This window comes from Myotis brandtii, unplaced genomic scaffold (assembly GCF_000412655.1).
Source record: "Myotis brandtii unplaced genomic scaffold, ASM41265v1 scaffold129, whole genome shotgun sequence".
Lineage (NCBI taxonomy): Eukaryota > Metazoa > Chordata > Mammalia > Chiroptera > Vespertilionidae > Myotis > Myotis brandtii.
In genome coordinates, this window is record NW_005354551.1 from 711,770 (window position 1) to 730,205 (window position 18,436).

Sequence of the window (18,436 nt, forward strand, 5' to 3'; positions counted from 1 at the left end):
AGCTATTGTAAATTGCGCTGCTATGAACATAGGGGTGCATATATCCTTTCTGATTGGTGTTTCTGGTTTCTTGGGATATATTCCTAGAAGTGGTATTACTGGGTCAAATGGCAGTTCCATTTTTAATTTTTTGAGGAAACGCCATACTGTTTTCCACAGTGGCTGCACCATTATGTAGTTTTCATGTTGGTTTCCCAATAAGTAAGTTCCGTAAGAGCGGGAACTTCGTGTTCACTGTTGTATTTCCATAACCTAGCATAATAGTTGCTTAATAAACGTTAATTGAATGAATGTCTTCCTGGAGAATAAAGGCTTTACCACCCCCACACCTAACTTGCTGATATCCCCTTGCCCTCCCCTTTCTCAGTTCACCAAGGGACTGTGTTGAGGCCTCTTTGGTGTCTGAAATCCTTCCAGAGCACTGAGACTTCCCAGCCCATACTGGGCAGCCAGCTCCCCAAGTCCACCATGAGGCACTGGGTGCCCCGGGAGCTGACAGAATTGGTCGTTGTTCCTCCCCTACAGGTGCGCCCCAGGTTACGTGGGGAACCCCAATGTGCGAGGGGGCCGATGCCTGCCACAGAGTAAGTGGGACCATGGCCCCTGGTTGGGGTGATGGGCAAGTCAGGGAGCCTAGGGAGTTTGAGAGGTGCTAGGTCTGGGGGACCGGACCAGGAGTAGGGCAGGCCAGTCTTTGGAAAAGTAGAGATACTGAGATAGTGCCATATGCTCGGCCTCCTACCTGAATGGCCGCTCCTGTCCTCCCCTCCCCCTACCAGCAGACCAAGCCCCACTGGTGGTCCAGGTGCAACCGACTCGGAGCATAGTACCCCAAGGTGGCCCCCACTCCCTGAGGTGCCAAGTCAGTGGGAGCCCACCCCACTACTTCTACTGGTCTCGTGAGGATGGGCGGCCCTTGCCCAGTAGCACCCAGCAGCGACATCAAGGTACCCATGGCCCCAACCCCATGAACCACCCAGTGGGCGGGGAGGCACTGGCCTGTCTCGGCCCTGCTGGGGTCCTGCCCTTCCACAGGGCTGGGTGACGGGAGGAGGGTGCATCTGCATCGACGAGTTCCCATCTGTTCCCCACCAGGCTCCGAGCTCCACTTCCCCAGCGTCCAGCCCTCTGATTCTGGGGTCTACGTTTGCACCTGTCGTAATCATCACCATGCCAATACCAGCCGCGGAGAACTGCTGGTCACTGGTGAGTTCCTCCTTCTCTCGTCCCCAGGACGGCCTGCCCTGGGCTGGGCTGAGGCTGCAGACCCAGGCAGCTGGCACATTCATCTACCAGAGGGCATGGTGGTTGCCTGGACAGGGCCACTGGCCTTGGAGATGGAAAGAGGTGATGGAGTTAAGAACTGGCTTTAGAGCAAAGATGGCCGGACTTGATTGTGGTCACTGAGGGAGAGAGAAACGTCTAGGATGATGCCTAGCCATCTGGTTTCCAGCAGCGGGCAAATGGGGTGCCATTTACTGCGATGAGAGAGGCTCGATAGGAGGGTTCTTCATTTGGGCTCCCCCAAAAGCAGAGTCTGAGACAATGATTTGCATATTAGTAGTTTATTTAGTAGGTGAAGAAAGACAGGGAAGAGAAGGCAGCCAGCAACAGGTGTGTTATTGAGCAAGTTACCACTGTGAGCAGTTGTTTAATGCAGCCAAGGGAACTCTGGGAAGCTCTAGGGTAAAGCATGCACCTAGGAGTCACCCCACCCCAGGATCGAGGATGCTGGGGTATGTACATACCAGCTCCTATCAGCCATCAGCTGGGGCCTGTTGTGGGAGCATCAGTTCCCCTGCATTCTGCCCACCTCCTGGGCAGGCACGGTGGTCTCTGGTGACCTGAGAAAGCCCTTGTTCGAAGAAGTGCAGTGGCTGGCAGCAGTCAGACCTGGTGGCACTGAAGGAACAGGGTGAGGGGACTGGGCAGGGCACTGGCAGCACCTGCTACAAACAAGCCAGGGGGAATCCCAAGTTTGAGATGTTTGGGGAAACATCTAAGTAGGTACATCCGGCGGGCATTGGATATGTGAGCCTGCAACTCAGGAAGGAGGCCCCAGCCAGAGAAATGAATTTGGGGGGTGTTGGCATAGGAGTGGTGTTTATATTTTTATTTTATTTTTTAATCTTTACCCGAGATATTTTTCCATTGATTCTTAGAGTGGAAGGGAGAGGGAAAAACACACAGAGAGAAACATTGATGTGGGAGAGACACATCAATTGGTTGCCTCTTGCACGCACCTCGATTGGGGCTGGGGATCAAGCCTGCAAACGAGGTACATGCCCTTGACCAGAATCAAACCTGGGACCCTTCAGACCAGTGCTCTATCCACTGAGCCCAACTGGCTAGGGCTAGGGGTGGTGTTTAAAGCTATGGGACAGGGTGAAATTACCAGGGAGAGTGTGGCTTGAGGACAGAGCCACAAGGAGCTCCAACTTCAGCATGGCAAGTTGGAGTCTCTTTTACAGCAAGAGACTGGAGCAGGTGAGGCCAGTGAGCTAGGGGGAGACAGGAGGTGCGTGTTGGAAGCCCAGAGGGGAGAAGGCTTCCAGGAGGGGGCGCTCGGCCTCACCATATGCCCGGAGGAAGGGAGATGTGGCAGAGAAATAACCCCTGATGAGCATGCTTTGACAAGAGCTGTTTTCAGTGGAGAGAAGGGGTAGAACTAGATTCGAGTGAGGCAGAGAATGGATGGGAAGGCAACGAGTATAGACAGTTCCTTTGAGTCTTGGCTCTACAGGGAGACCAAGAAATGGGGTGGTAGCTGGAGCGAGTATGGCGTCAAGGGGGCCTTTTCAGAGATGGGATATGCCAGAACACACTTGTCTATGGAGAGGATGATCCAGTGGAGAGGGAGAGGGAGAGGAGAGTGACGTGGCAGAGCGGGCACAGCAGAGGGAGGGAGTCCCTGGCGAAGGGGTAGAACTAGATTAGAGTGAGGCAGAGAATGGGTGGGAAGGCAACGAGTATAGATAATTCCTTCGAGTCTTGGCTCTGCAGGGAGACCAAGAAATGGGGTGGTAGCTGGGGCGAGTATGGAGTCAAGGGGGCCTTTTCAGAGATGGGATATGCTAGGACACATTTGTCTGTGGAGAGGAGGATCCAGTGGAGAGGGCGAGGAGAGTGATGTGGCAGAGCGGGCACAGCAGAGGGAGGGAGTCCCTGGGAGGGGCTTCCAGCGCCCAGAAAGCGGGGGTGTGGAGGGAGAGCTCGTTCCTCAGGGACCAGGAAGGAGGGAGGTGGGTAGATTTGGAAAGACGGGAAAATTCCCGTCTAGCAATTTGTTTTCTCAACGAGTGTGAATTGAAGCCATAAGCTACAAAAGAGGAAGGGGGGTTCTGGAGAGTGGAGAGGATGGGAGGAAGTGGGAAATGATTTGGGGTGGATGGGAACTTGAACCAGACCCAGAAGGCCAGTTGGAGTGAAGTGTGAAGTGTTCAGAGCTCATTTGTGGTCTGCGGTCATGAACTGGAGCCAGGCGGGCTCATGGTGTGACATTCTCCCGTCACAGCCCGCTGGCTGCTCAGTGCCAGCAGAAAAAAGACGATAATGGGGTTCGGATGGATGAGGGTGGGAAGTGCCAGGGAATGGAATCTACGCTAGACTGGGAAGCAAGTGACACCCAGACAAGATGATGGAGAGATAGAAACTGGCCACAGGACAGGGCCTGGCCGCACACCACTCACGGGGCCTCCCGTCCCTGCAGAGGCTCCAAGTAAGCCCATCACGGTGACAGTGGAGGAGCAGCGGAGCCAGAGTGTGCGCCCCGGAGCCGATGTCACCTTCATCTGCACAGCCAAGAGCAAGGTGGGCAAGGCATGGAGCGGTCACCGGGGAGACTCTATCTTCTGGGGTCTCCGAGCGCCACCCCTAACCCCCATCCCATCCCCTTGCCCCACCTGCAGTCTCCGGCTTACACCCTGGTGTGGACCCGCCTGCACAATGGGAAACTGCCAGACCGAGCCATGGATTTCAATGGCATCCTGACCATTCGCAATGCCCAGCCAAGTGACGCAGGCACCTACGTATGCACTGGCTCCAACATGTTCGCCATGGACCAGGGCACAGCCACACTGCATGTGCAAGGTATGCTGCTCATGCCCATGCCTGGCCCACCACCCCCGGCCTTCCCCAATGCCCACCAGGACTAGTGTTCAGTTGACAGTTTCTGAGCATCCATGGTATACCAGGTCCTGGCCTAGACTCTGAAGAAACAGAGCAAAGGAGGTCAAACAAGAGCTCTGCTCTCTTGCACTACATGTTCTAGGAGGGCGGAGATAAACATGGAACAAACGAACATGCAGGATAATTACACAGGGTGATGCATGCCGGGTTAGTGATAAACGGTGATAGGAAAGTGAGCGATGATGTGGGAGAAGGGTGAGCTACTCTTCATGGGTGGTGAGGGAGGATCCCTCTGGGGAGATGACATCTGAGCTGAGGCCTGAAGGAAGGGAAAGTGTTCAGCCACTTAAAGAGCCGGCAGAGCGTGTTCTTGGCAGAGGAAGCAGCCCGTGCAAAGGTCCCGGAGCAGGAGCGTGTTGATGTATGAGGAACGGCATGGCCAATGTGGCTGGAGCTGTGGAGGGGGCGGGGGATGATCAACTTGAAGATGTAGGCAGAGGTGAGTGCGTGTAGTACTTGGCGGATCACAGCAGGGAGTTCGGATTTTATTCTAAGAGCAATAGGGAGCCACAGATAGGCCTTAAACTCACAAGTAACAGGCCCCATTGACATTTCAAAAGCTCCCTCTGCCTGTTCTGTGGACAAATGGCCCTGAGGGGCTGGAGTAGAAGCAAAGAGAGCAGCCTGGAAGCTCAGAAGACACTTCCCCCAACCACATGTTCTTTCTCCCGTCAGCCTCGGGCGCCCCATCTGCCCCCATGGTGTCTATCCACCCACCACAGCTCACAGTGCAGCCCGGGCAGCTGGCCGAGTTCCGCTGCAGCGCCACAGGGCACCCCACGCCCACCCTTGAGTGGACAGGTGAGGCCGTGGCAGGAATGACATTCAGGGCCTGGCTCTCCTGGATGTGGGAGGCCTGGGGCAGCACTCTAGGCTGCGGGGAGGGGGGCAGCAATGCCCGCCCAGCAGGTACTGACCCGCTTCTCCACATCAGGGGGTCCTGGTGGCCAGCTACCTCAGAAGGCACAAGTCCATGGCGGTATCCTGCGCCTGCCAGCTGTGGAGCCCTCGGATCAAGCCCAGTACCTGTGCTATGCCCGCAGTAGCGCCGGACAACATGTGGCCAGGGCCATGCTCCATGTGCATGGTGAGGGGACAGGCTGAGGGTGGGCTGGGAGCACTGGGCAGCCCAGAGAGGTGTTCTCACGGGGTTCTGTCTGCAGGGGGCAATGGGCCCAGGGTCCAGGTGAGTCCAGAGAGGACCCAAGTGCACGAAGGCCGCACGGTCAGGCTGTACTGCAGGGCTGCTGGTGTGCCCAGCACCACCATCACCTGGCGGAAGGAAGGGGGCAGCCTCCCCACACAGGTGAGGAGATCCATCCGGCCAGGCCCACAGGCTCAAGAGAGTCCCAGCATTTGCCATCTGCCCCTCCCACCTGTACTTCCTACCCCATCTCTGCCTCTTCTGGCTCTAGTCACTTCCAAGAGGGTGGCCTGGCTCCATGCCTCTTTGGTGCCCAGCTGGGCCCTAATATTGGCTCTGTGCTTGCCTCTACCTTTCCCCCCTCTGCCTACCCTCGCTGGCTAGCCCTTGCCAGGCTGCCACAGCCACTCAGGCAACTGACCCTTCTCCTGTGTGGCAGGCCCGGTCTGAGCACACAGACATTGCCACCCTGCTCATCCCAGCCATCACGACCGCGGATGCCGGCTTCTACCTCTGCGTGGCCACCAGCCCCGCTGGCACCGCGCAGGCCCGGATCCAAGTGGTCGTCCTTCCAGGTGCAGGGCCAGTGGGGGCTTGAGGTGTGGGGAGCGCCAGCCAGGGCTCTCCTGAGGCCAACTCACTCCTCTGCCTCCACCTGTAGGTGCCAGCCCCCTGCCAGTCAGGATTGAGTCCTCATCATCTTCTGTGACTGAAGGGCAGACACTAGACCTCAACTGTGTGGTGACAGGGCTACCCCAAGCCCAGGTCACATGGTACAAGCGAGGGGGCAGCCTGCCTCCCCACACCCAGGTATGAGCTCCCTGAGCCTGAGGCAGGGGTCCCGGGGTGGTCCTGTGCACAGGGAGGCTCCACACAGCCCTGGCACTTTACACGCAGGGGCCAGCCCTTACTCTCCTCCCTCTCCAGCTTCTGGCATGGGGTGGCTCAGTGGTGACCACAGCCCCCTCCCCATCCTCACATATCTCTGTCCCCACCCGGCCCAGGTGCACGGCTCCCGACTTCGGCTCCCCCAGGTTTCCTCAGCTGATTCTGGAGAATACGTGTGCCGAGTGGAGAACGGGTCAGACTCCAAGGAGGCCTCCATCACCATCTCTGTCCTCCACGGCACCCATTCAGGCCCCAACAACACCCCAGGTGAGGAGCCAGTGGGCCTGGGCAGAGGCCGAGCCCTGGGACCTCCTCACTGTTCCCAGGGGAGGTGCCTGTGGTCCCTTCAGGGCAAGGAGGGCCACTAGGCAGGCTTTGACCTTCCACTCCCTGCTTGGGGAGCTGAGAGGACTAAGGTGGGGATCAGGTTGGTCCAGCTCACCTGGGGCCGTGATGAGGCTGCTGTTTCAGAGCTCAGCAGCAAGCAGCGGAATCTGGGTGGAACAATGAGTAGGGAATCAGGCTGACGTGGGTTCAAATCCTAGCACTGCCCCTTATCAGCTCTGAACTGGTCATTTTACCTTTTGGGCCTCAGTTTCCTCCTCTGAAATGAGGACCATACCACCACCATATGCTAGGAAAACGGCAAACACGATAGAAAGGGGTTGTGGCATGGCCTGCATCTTTTGGCCTAGGCTGTGGGCAAATGGACCTTGAACTCTGAATTGGAGGTTGGGAGGGAAAGAGGGGCCTGGCTGGCCATGCTGAGGAGCAGGTCCCAGCCCAGACGGGTCTCCCATCTGACCAGCCTCTCTGTGCCCCAGCTCCTGGTGGGTCCCCAGCTCGGGGCAGTACCCAGCCCATCCGCATCGAGTCCTCCTCCTCCCACGTGGCGGAAGGGCAGACCCTGGATCTGAACTGCGTGGTGCCTGGGCAGGCCCACGCCCAGGTCACATGGCACAGGCGTGGGGACAGCCTCCCCGCCCGGCACCAGGTACAGCAGCCCCAGGGCCAGCCTGCTGGAGGGCCTGGATTGGGCCGCTCTGGCTCCCTCCCAACCTCCCTGTTTGCATTCAGACCCACGGCTCGCTGCTGCGGCTGCACCAGGTGTCCCCAGCAGACTCCGGCGAGTACGTGTGCCGAGTTGTCCTTGGCTCTGGGCCCTTGGAGACCTCTGTCCTGGTCACTATCAAGGCCTCGGACTCCAGCGCTGGCTCCCTTCCTGGTGAGTGACTGCCGGTGACAGGGCAAGCTGGAGGAGGTCGAGAGCCTCCCAAGGTGCTGAGTCCTAGGGACTCCTGTTGTGACTCGGGGCAGGAGGCTCACGTTGGAGCTGGCCGCGGCCTGGCCCAGCAGACTCCACTTCTCTGAGTTACCCACCATCTTCCCATCACTCTTTGGCCACGTCACTCCTCATGTTTCTGCTGCTGCCTCCTCATCCTCTCTCCCAGCCTCAACCACCTTCACCCTCCTACTTCCTCACTCCACTCTGCAAGGCTCTGCCTGTGCCCCGGCCCTTCCCCCAGGGTTGCTTAGCTGAGGACATCAAGCCCAGGCCACCAACCCCCCAAACACAGGCCTGGCCTCAGAAGACAAGGCCAAGCTGGCTCCAGGGTGGACTGCTCTTGCCCTCTCTTCTGGTAGCATCTACTACTACCCTCACCCCTCTCCCCACAGCCCCAGGACCCGTCCCTCCTGTCAGGATTGAGTCCTCATCCTCCACAGTGGCCGAGGGGCAAACCTTGGACCTGAGCTGTGTGGTGGCAGGGCAGGTCCATGCCCCGGTCACGTGGTACAAGCGTGGCGGCAGCCTCCCCGCCCGGCACCAGGTACATAATAGCAGCAGGAAGGTGGGAGGGGGTCAGCTGGGCTGAGCCATGGACAGTTGGGTGGCAGGGATCCTGGCCTCTGAGCTGAGGGCTGACAGTTCCCAGCTCAGGAACGGGGAAAGGGTGGGCAGGGGGGCATCTGCTGGGCTCTGGGAAGCCCTCCTCACACCCCTGCCCATGCTGCCCAGGTCCGCGGCTCCCGCCTCTACATCTTCCAGGCGTCACCAGCCGACGCAGGCGAGTACGTTTGCCGGGCCAACAATGGTGTGGAGGCCTCCATCACAGTTACAGTAACCGGCACCCAGGGGGCCAACTTTGCCTACCGTGAGTAGGGCCACCAGGCTGGGCTGGGACAGAAAAAGGGGCTAGACGGGCAGCTGCAGAGAACTGGGGTGACCCACTGACCTCTCCCCCAGCTCCTGTTGGCACCCAGCCCATCCGGATCGAGTCCTCCTCCTCCCACGTGGCTGAAGGGCAGACCCTGGATCTGAACTGCGTGGTGCCTGGGCAGGCCCATGCCCAGGTCACATGGCACAAGCGCGGGGGCAGCCTCCCTGCCCGGCACCAGGTATAGGACTCGAGAATGGATGGGCCAATGAGGAAACAGGAGGGAGGCCCCTGGGTGGTGAGGTCAGAGATGGGGAGGGCCGGGGCCTCCTCTGAGACGGGGGAAGCCGTGGGCCCCATTGCGCAGGTGTAGAGTGCAGGGGTAGAGCCCAGACTCTGGACCTCGGTGTGAATGCTGCTTCCACCGCTTACCAGCTTGTGACCTTGGGCTTGTTACTTACCCTCTCCGTGCCATAGTGTCAGCCCCTGTTAAATGGTAATAGCCCCTACCTTACACAGTTGTCTTAGGATGAAGTGAATTAATGTTTATGCAAAGTGCTCAGAGCACCGGCACACAGAGAGTGCTATGAGCTGTGTTTTTACTGTAATTCCATTAGCTGTTATTATTCATGTATTTTATCGAATTTAGGATGCCATTGATTGCAAGATGCGCCATTATTTTATATATCTCTAAGGGGAAAAAAGCTGCCATTTAATTGTAAGATTATTCACTGTGAAAGACGCATCAGGACATCAGCGACATCAGAAAGTATGTCCCAGAATTGATGGAATGTGGTATTGGTGCTTGTCCAGTTCACCATGGCTCCTCCTGGCCACCCTGGGACAAGATCTCCTCTTCCCCACCCCTAAGCAGGATAGAGCTGATAGCCAGGCCTCAGGGGTCAGAGAGAGAGGCATGTTTTAGTGCAGGGATCTCATGGAGCCCCCCGCTGACCTCACCTCCGTTTCCGCCAGACCCACGGCTCACTGCTGAGACTATACCAGGTGTCCCCAGTTGACTCGGGCGAGTATGTGTGCCGTGTGGTGGGGGGCTCGGTGCCCCTGGAGGCCTCTGTCCGGGTCACCATTGAGTCTGTGAGCTCTGTGCCTGGTGAGTGGTACTGGGCGGGGGAGGTTGGGGGAGAGATGGGGGGCCCAGCCAGGGGAGGCTTCCACTCCAGCAATGGCAGGATCTCACGGGACCAAAGCCCCTCCCTTCACTCACCCACACTTCCTCCTCCCGTTCCAGCCAGGGATTGACCCTCTGCTCTCTGTCCCCAGCGCTTGGAGTCACCCTCCCAATCCGGATTGAGTCCTCCTCCTCACACGTGGCAGAAGGGCAGAACCTGGATCTGAACTGCCTGGTCACTGGGCAGGCCCACGCCCAGATCACGTGGCACAAGCGTGGGGGCAGCCTTCCTGCCCGGCACCAGGTAGGAGGCGGGGAGCTACTAAGGGGCCTGAAGGACCCTTGTGACTACAGAGTAAGGACCATAGTCTCTGAATTCAGGCACATTCAAGTGCGGATGCTGCTCTCTGCCTCTGGCCTGCTGTGTCACGTTAGGCCAATCATTTGACCTCCCGATCCTCAGTGTCCTCATCTGCCACATGGCTCACACTGACCACTTCACCTCCCTGTGGCACATCTGCAGATGCTGGTCCCCCTCTTCTTCCTGCGGGACCCAGTCCTCACACTGGGACGGGGAATATTGAACAGTCATGAATGGAGGTTCTCCCTGGAAGAGCTTCCCTCAAGCTGGGGGGGGGCGGGGGGCAGACTGGGAGGGGCCAGAAAAGGGAGCAGGAGCCTGGCTGCGAGCCCCAGTGCCCAGCTCTGAGCCTGGCCTCCTCCTGTCCTCAGGTGCGTGGTTCCAGGCTGTGGCTGCCCCAGGTGACTCCAGCGGACTCTGGAGAGTACGTCTGCCGTGTGGCCAGCAGCTCGGGCCCCCAGGAAGCCTCAGTCCTCGTCACCATCCAGCAGCGCCTTAGTCCCACCCACTGTGAGTACCTCAGGGGTCATGGAAAGTGGTGTGTGGCTGATAGGGCCTCTCCACCCTCAGCGGCTCCACACCCTGCCTCCCGTTCCCCCTCCCAGCCCAGAGTGTGGTGTACCCCGTCCGCATCGAGTCCTCCTCGTCCTCCCTGGCCCATGGACATACCCTGGACCTCAACTGCCTGGTGGCCAGCCAAGCCCCCCACACCATCACCTGGTACAAGCGTGGAGGCAGCCTACCCAGACGGCACCAGGTACTAACCAGCGGGCAGGGAGGGCAAAAGCTGAGCGCACTGGCCTTGATGGGAATCAGGAGGGGCTCTCAGCACCTCCTCTGTGCTCGTTTAGTCATTCAACAAACACCGGCTGTTCTTGCTGTGTGGGCCTTCGACCAGTGTTGAGGATATGGAGATAAGCCCCTCTGACCTCAGTTGAATCCCATGTTTTAGCAGAACATTCTACGAGTCACTCACTCCACTTCCCTGAGAACTTGCTCCAGGCCAAGGCCTGCGCCTGGCACTAAGGACTCCAAATGGAAGGAGACAGGTGCCTGCCCTCAGGGAGCTCACAGGCTACAGGGTGAGGCAGATGTGCCAGCTGACAGCAGTGTAACAGGAGCCACAGCAGGGCGCTCTGGAGTCACTAGGATGGGCCTCAGCAGAACAGTACAAAGGCTAGAGGCACTGTGCTCCCCAGCCCAGAGCCTCAGGAAGGCCGCTGAGGGAGTTCTGAAGGAGGCTGGCTGAAGGCTGGCCCCAGGCAAGGCAGGGGTGCTCCCAGAGTCCAGGGCCGGCAGCAGCGGTGCCCAAGACGTGGAGATGCTGCCCTCACCCACTGACACTTGCTCCCCTTCAGATCGTGGGCTCCCGGCTACGGATCCCCGAGGTGACGCCAGCCGACTCAGGCGAGTACGTGTGTCATGTCAGTAACGGCGCCAGCTCCCAGGAAACCTCGCTGATCGTCACCATCCAGGGCAGCAGCTCCTCCCATGGTGAGAGCACACAGGCAGGGGGTCCAGGAAGTGGGGGCAGGGGGTCCAGGAAGTGGGGGCAGGGGGAGGTTTCTGGCGCCGTCAGTGTTGGCTGACTGGCTACATCTGACCCTCTCTGTCCCCAGTGCCCAGTGTCTCCCCACCAATCAGGATCGAGTCCTCATCCCCCACAGTGATCGAAGGGCAGACCTTGGATCTGAACTGCGTGGTCGCTGGGCAGCCCCAGGCCATTATCACGTGGTACAAGCGTGGGGGCAACCTTCCTGCCCGACACCAGGTACAGAGTGGAACGTGGCAGTGGGGGTGGAACCTCGCCTCCTGGGGTGGGTGCACCGACAGTCGTGGGGCAAAGACCCCAAAGCATTAGCTGGCAATCCTGGGGCAGTCCTCCCTGCTGCCCGGGTAGACAGAGGGTAGGTAGCCTCAGGTCTGACGAGGGAGGCCTGGGAAGAGGCCTGGCCCAGTCCGTGACCCTTTGGCCCCTCCACTTCCTCTCTCCCTCCTTCCCCATCTACCCTCCAGGCCCACGGCTCCCTCCTGCGGCTGTATCAGATGTCCGTGGCCGACTCGGGCGAGTACGTGTGCCGGGCGAACAACAACATCGATGCCCGGGAGGCTTCCATCATGGTCTCAGTCTCCCCCAATGCTGGCAACCCCTCCGGTGAGTCTGATGAAGACCCTGGAAGGGACCAGGAGACAGGTTACAGGGCCCTGGGGAGGACGGGCCCTGCAGAAAGACGCCTGGGTTTGAATCCGGCCTGTACCATGAAGGGACTTGTGTGAGTTATTCTCCTCCCCCAGCCTGTTTCCTCCTCAGTGAAATGGGCATATTGCTCATGCCAGCCTCATAGAGCTGTCTCAAACAGTGCTGCCAGCCACATGTGGCAATTAAATTCTTTAAAATTTCAAATTCCTAGCTTACATTTCAAGTGCTTGGTGGCCACATGAGTATAGCTAGTAGCCACTATATTGGGCAGTGCAGGTAATAGGACATTTCTGTCATCGAAGAAAGTTTATGAATTTTGTGAGGACTGAATGAGTTACTACATTTCAAGTGCTTGGTGGCCACCTGAGTATATAGCTAGTAGCCACTGTATTGGGCAGTGCAGGTAATAGGACATTTCTGTCATCCAAGAAAGTTTATGAATTTTGTGAGGACTGAATGAGTTAACATCCAGAAAGTGCTTAGAGCAGTGCCCGGCACACTGTAAGTGCTTAGTAAGTGTTAACTGTATCATTATTACCTTGGGGGTGGGAGCTTCTATGGCTGAGGTGTGTCTATCAACCCAGCTGTTCCCCAATCTGACTATGCCCAAAGCCCCGACTTGGTGTTTCTGTGCCCCCAGCCCCTGCCGGTGCCGTGCCCATCAGAATTGAGTCATCATCTTCACACGTGGCCGAAGGGCAGACCCTGGATCTGAACTGTGTGGTCCCTGGACAGGCCCACGCCCAGGTCACGTGGCACAAGCGTGGGGGCAGCCTCCCGGCTCACCACCAGGTACGGGAGTTTGGGGGCAGGAAATGGTGGGAGGGCTGCTGGGTGTGGAGGCCCTGGATCGGGGTCTGCTCTCTAAGCTCTGCCCAGCCAGGAGGCCTGGGAGGCCCTGTGGGATGCAGTTGCCTCCCTGGCGCCATCCTTCAAGGGTTCCGATTGCCACGTCTGCTCCTCTGTCTCCGTCCTGTCCCTGCTCAGGCTCACGGCTCACGGCTGCGGCTGTACCAGTTGTCCCCCGCTGACTCCGGCGAGTACATGTGCCGCGTGGTGAGCAGCTCTGGCTCCCTGGAGGCCTCGATCATGGTCACCGTTGAGGCCTCTGGCTCCAGTGCTGTTCCTGTCTCTGGTAAGAGTCCCTACAGGGGTGCCAGGAGGCTAGAAAAGGGGGTGGGGGACCAGTAGGCAGAGGTCAAGTGGGGTGCAGCTCTAGGGCCCTGGAGCAGAGACTTTGGAGCCTGGCATATGTGGGCCTGGGTCCCAGCTCCTCTGTCCACACCCTGAGATGTTACACAGTCCTCTCCTCTCTGCATTTCACTTTCCTCATCTGTAAAGTGGAGACAGTCGAGCTCTTGCAACAATTACCTGAGTTCCCTAAAGACTGGCAGTGCACCTGTAGGGAACGCAGGGGGCATGTGAGGGTGATTTGAGGTGGCTCCCTAATAGACATCTTCTGTATTAATAGTGGTATATTAGGGGGAAAACAGCAGCACATCAAACCTGTCATGATTTCATGGAAATTATTGCCTGTCACGGAGCTAAGTATGAAAGGGTTTTTTAAAATGAATCCATCAAAAGGAAAATGGAACACACGGGAACACATGGCTGTGGCAGACATGATAACAGCACAGGAGTTGCTGAGTAATAGACATGATACAGCTTAAGTAATGTTATACTTACACACATTAGCTCATTTCATCCTTACAGTGATGCTTGGAGGTAGGTATGCTTGCTCTCTCCGTTTTACGGACGGGGAAACTGAGGCACAGAACTCATGGCAGAGCTGGGTTTGGAACCCAGGCAGTCTGGCCACAGAGTCTGAGTTCTTAGCCACACATGACTCATGTTTAGGAAACATCAGTGATTTGTGGGGAGGTGCCTGCCCTGAGCCCTGAGCCCTGAGTCCTGGCTGTCAGTGAAGCACAGGAGGAAGTGGTGGGACCAGTGTCTGGGGCGGGGCTGGAAAAATGAGGCACCTCTACCCACTAGACTAGCCTAGCTGCTCCCGGCCTCAGGAGAATGGGGAAGGGGGAATCGAAGCCGCCTGCCTGATGGGCCGAGAACACTGTGCAGGAGACACAGCCAGCCCGGAGAGACCCCATCACAAGACCCCACTCGTATGAGACGGACAGAGGCAAACCTGTGGAGACCTGGAGCTGAGTGGCTGCGTGGGCTGGGCACGGGCGGGGGAGGGGGGGGGGGGGTCCCAGTTCACTGACCTCTACTTGTGCCCCAGCCCCAGGCAGAGTCCCACCCATTCGAATCGAAACCTCCTCCTCCCACGTGGCTGAAGGGCAGACCCTGGATCTGAAATGTGTGGTGCCTGGGCAGCCCCACGCCCAGGTCACATGGCACAGGCGAGGGAGCAGCCTTCCCGCCGGGCACCAGGTAAGGGGGCAGGAGAAAGCAGGGGGTGGCACTCCCCACCCCACCCCCTGCTCAGGCAATCCTGCCGGAATCCAGCCCGGAGGGAAGGTGGCCCCAAGATCCCTGGGTGTCAGGAGGTCAAGAACCCTGCGTGCCACTCCTGGCCCCCCAGCACCTTGATGGGAATTAAGAGGGCAGCTCTTACTCCTCCTCCCAGAAAAAATGTCATAGTAAACATACGCTACAATGTCTGATGTCAAAGGGGGTTGCCTTTGGCAGGATGCAGCCTGTATAACTGCATATGGCAGTCCTGGGGTACAGGTTCCAGAGGACTTGGATGTCTGAAGGCCTTGGCCACCGGCCCCCAGCTCACTCCCCACTCTCACCCCAACCTCGGCCAGGTCCACGGCCCCCTGCTGAGGCTGAACCAGGTGTCCCCAGCTGACTCCGGCGAGTACTCCTGTCAAGTGACCAGCGGCTCAGACATCCTGGGAACTTCTGTCCAGGTCACAATTCAGGCCTCCAGCCCAGACCCCATTCCTGGTGAGTGATGGGAGCAGTGGGCGGTGGGCGGGCACTGGCTAGTAGGGGGCCCTTTCTGGCCTTGCTCCTCCCTCCTCTCCCAGCAGGGCTCTGGCTCTGGGCTCCCTGGAGGTCCTCCAGCTGCTCCCCAGCCACCGGGGTCTAACGCTGAATCTCACCATGGCATCTTGGCCCCCAGGGAATGGAGACCCCTCTTAGGTCAATGGCGCGCAGCCATGGCAGTCACTGTGCCTCCAGGAGGACCAGTTGGCATTCACTTTAGGTCCTTGCCTTCACCCTAGGAGACTTGCCTTTCTCACCCACCCATTGTGCCCACAGCCCCAGGACTGGCCCAGCCCATCTACATCGAGGCCTCCTCCTCCCATGTGGCTGAAGGACAGACCCTGGACCTGAACTGTGTGGTTCCCGGGCAGGCCCACGCCCAGGTCACATGGTACAAGCGTGGGGGCAGCCTCCCCGCCCAGCACCAGGTATAGGGACCAGGGTGGGGTGGTTCCAGGCAGGCAGGGTTTGACCTGCAGTTGCCTTCTGCACCCCAAACCTCATGCAAACCCTGGCCAGTGTGAGGGCCCCAGGGGAGAAAATACTTTTGGGGGGAAGAGTTCACCAGTGTTGACACCCAGTTTTTTTCTTGGCTCTGCTGCTGAGCTGTTTCCTGAGCCAGTTTCCTCCTCTGTAAAGTGGGGGTTGGACATGTAGGGCTCTGTGAATGAAGCTCACCTGTATCAGCTGGAGCCCTGAGCCCCAAGGGAGAACTCCCGGGCACAGCTAGGCCTGGGGACTTGCCCCGTCCAAGTCTTTGGCCTGATGGCTGCCCCATCCTCGCTCCGACAGACCCATGGCTCCCAGCTACGTCTTCACAACATCTCCCCAGCCGATTCCGGCGAGTACGTGTGCCGCGTAGCTGGCGGTGCAGGCCCTGAGCAGGAGGCCTCCTTCACAGTCACTGTCCCACCTAAAGCAGCAGGCTCCTCCTACCGTGAGTGTGGCAGATGCCATGGCAGGGGAAAGAGGGGAGACTGGAGCTGAGGCAGCGGGGTTGAGCCAACCCAGCCCTGCTGAGCCCAGCCCTCCGTGCCCCTCATCCCCCAGGCCTTAATAGCCCTGTTATCTCCATCGACCCGCCCAGCCGCACCGTGCAGCAGGGCCAGGATGCCAGCTTCAAGTGCCTCATTCACGAAGGGGCAGCCCCCATCAACATTGAGTGGAAGTTTCGTAACCAAGAGCTGGAGGGTGAGTTGGGTGGGGTGGGTGGGACTGGAGGCTGGTATCAATGTATAGTGATTACCACTGTGGGTGGACAGAGGCTGAGGATGGCACCAAATTCACTGTGTGACCCTGGGTAAGGCCCTTCCCTTCTGGGGCCTCCGGCCTGGACCCAGGAGTCTGCAAGGACTCTTTCATTTGCCATCTGTGACCCTGTGAGCTGGACACCCAGGCTGGAGGTGTCAGGGGCGTGGGGCAGAGGTACACCTACTGCCAGCACCCAGGCGTGGGACACCCTCACTGACCATACCCTCCCATATGCCAACCCCACAGACAACGTCCAGATCAGCCCCAACGGCTCCATCATCACCATTGTGGGCACCCGGCCCAGCAACCACGGTGCCTACCGCTGCGTGGCCTCTAATGCCTACGGTGTGGCCCAGAGCGTCGTGAACCTCAGCGTCCATGGTGAGGGCGCCAACCCCACAGGCTCTACCTTCCTGTTTCCGCCCCGATTCCAAGCTCAGAGCCTCCAGGTTTAAATCCTGCCTCTGCCACTGCTTCCCTCTCGGGCACTCTACCTCTCTGAACCTCAGTTTCCACATTGTGCAGTGGGGAGACAAGTACCCACATGGTAGTTACTGAGAAGGGGTGGTGACAGTGTGACCAGCAGAGCCTGCAGGTGGATCAGCGGTTATTCCTCTGGGCAGGGCCGCCTACGGTGTCTGTGCTCCCCGAGGGCCCTGTGCGGGTGAAAGTGGGGAAGGCCATCACCCTGGAATGTGTCAGTGCTGGGGAGCCCCGCTCTTCTGCTCGCTGGACTCGGATCGGCACCCCCACCAACTTGGAGCAGCAGATGTTTGGGTTCGTGGACAGCCACACAATGTTGCAGGTGAGGCGTGGCTTCCCCTGGCCAGAGGCCCGGGCTGTTTTATCTCTGGGTCTGAGGCCCAGTCAGGGCCCATCCTTGAGCAGATGCTTGGAGTGAAGAACGTTGGATGGGCAGTCGGGTGATGAATGGATAGAGAGAGAAAGGGAGGAATGGGATAGGTGGATAGTGGGTAGATTGGGAGATGGGTGGGAAGAAAAAAGGAAGGAAGGGAGGGAGGGATGAAGGGAGGGAGGGAACGTTGGATCAGTCGGGTGATGAATGGATAGAGAGAGAAAGGGAGGAATGGGATAGGTGGATAGTGGGTAGATTGGAAGATGGGTGGGAGGAAAAAAGGAAGGAAGGGAGGGAGGGATGAAGGGAGGGAGGGAGGAAGGAGGGAACCAAGGAAGGGAGGAAGAGGAGAGGAAGGCAGAACTTGTGAAATCTCTCCCATGGGGCATGACATGACTCTGCAGATAATCCAGAGAGAGGAGTGACCATTGAAGGGAGCAGTGTCAGCAGCCCTTGCCTACAATCAGTACTTGTTATTAAGTAGAAACTAATTATAAGGCACTAGAGGCCCAGTGCACGAAATTTGTGCACTGATAGGATCCCAACTGGCTGCCAGCTGCCACCGGGTACTGCTTCCCTTCCCCCAGCCAGCCCCGCCCCCTGGTCGAACTCCTGGATGAACTCCCAATTGAGGGGACAATTTGCATACTACACTTTTATTATATAGCATGTTATAGTTTAGAAACTTCAGCGGATCAGGGCACCAGGCCATGCCTGTTTCCTGTAGTTGTTCAGTTGTGTCTTATTTGTGACAGTGCAGTTATTTCTCGATTATTCGCCCAGAAAGGAATTGGCACAGGACTGGAGCAGGCCCTTGTCCCATCTTTATTTTTATGTGCTATATTTACAACTACCATGGACCCACTATTTACTAAATGAATAGTGACAGAAAAAAGCAGGTAAAATGACAGATTAAGTCCTTAGAACACATTACATAGTTTTAAAAATTGCAGTGATTTTGTTGATGTTTTCCCTGGAGTTATTAAACTAGTGGCTTCATGGACTCTGGATTCAGTGAAATCCATCTCTGTCAAACACATGTTTGCACCTCTTTTCATTTACATAAGTTATAAATGACAGAGTGTGTATTGATTAGACAACTGCTATTACCACCTATGTTATTTCAAAGCAGCACACTTTGAAAGTGACACAGATACAATGAAAGGTGTGTCATACCAAATTTGGTCAAATCAGTTCACACTTCAGACAGTTAAAGTTAAGCTGAAAAATGCCCAAAGCTGGATTGATGGGATAAAATGAATGGCCTCATTTTTTAAAATGCGTGTGTGTGTGTGTGTGTGTGTG

General features: G+C 57.7%; 1 protein-coding gene across 1 annotated transcript in view; it reads left to right on the forward strand.

Moving 5' to 3' along the window:
* HSPG2 (heparan sulfate proteoglycan 2) overlaps positions 1–18,436 on the forward strand; it is a 71,305-nt gene that overhangs the window by 34,044 nt on the left and 18,825 nt on the right. Inside the window, exons 40-71 of the mRNA XM_005859707.2 lie at positions 526–584; positions 780–947; positions 1,096–1,206; positions 3,710–3,810; positions 3,909–4,089; positions 4,864–4,989; positions 5,123–5,275; positions 5,352–5,494; positions 5,772–5,907; positions 5,994–6,142; positions 6,337–6,487; positions 7,045–7,214; positions 7,298–7,445; positions 7,898–8,049; positions 8,238–8,373; positions 8,466–8,617; positions 9,352–9,487; positions 9,658–9,809; positions 10,238–10,376; positions 10,472–10,623; positions 11,225–11,360; positions 11,486–11,637; positions 11,883–12,021; positions 12,707–12,858; positions 13,054–13,201; positions 14,309–14,460; positions 14,841–14,982; positions 15,301–15,452; positions 15,817–15,961; positions 16,075–16,215; positions 16,522–16,656; positions 16,899–17,080. Of these exons, the coding sequence (XP_005859769.1) occupies positions 526–584; positions 780–947; positions 1,096–1,206; positions 3,710–3,810; positions 3,909–4,089; positions 4,864–4,989; positions 5,123–5,275; positions 5,352–5,494; positions 5,772–5,907; positions 5,994–6,142; positions 6,337–6,487; positions 7,045–7,214; positions 7,298–7,445; positions 7,898–8,049; positions 8,238–8,373; positions 8,466–8,617; positions 9,352–9,487; positions 9,658–9,809; positions 10,238–10,376; positions 10,472–10,623; positions 11,225–11,360; positions 11,486–11,637; positions 11,883–12,021; positions 12,707–12,858; positions 13,054–13,201; positions 14,309–14,460; positions 14,841–14,982; positions 15,301–15,452; positions 15,817–15,961; positions 16,075–16,215; positions 16,522–16,656; positions 16,899–17,080 (4,591 nt within the window). The remainder of the gene's footprint in view (positions 1–525; positions 585–779; positions 948–1,095; positions 1,207–3,709; positions 3,811–3,908; positions 4,090–4,863; positions 4,990–5,122; positions 5,276–5,351; positions 5,495–5,771; positions 5,908–5,993; positions 6,143–6,336; positions 6,488–7,044; positions 7,215–7,297; positions 7,446–7,897; positions 8,050–8,237; positions 8,374–8,465; positions 8,618–9,351; positions 9,488–9,657; positions 9,810–10,237; positions 10,377–10,471; positions 10,624–11,224; positions 11,361–11,485; positions 11,638–11,882; positions 12,022–12,706; positions 12,859–13,053; positions 13,202–14,308; positions 14,461–14,840; positions 14,983–15,300; positions 15,453–15,816; positions 15,962–16,074; positions 16,216–16,521; positions 16,657–16,898; positions 17,081–18,436) is intronic.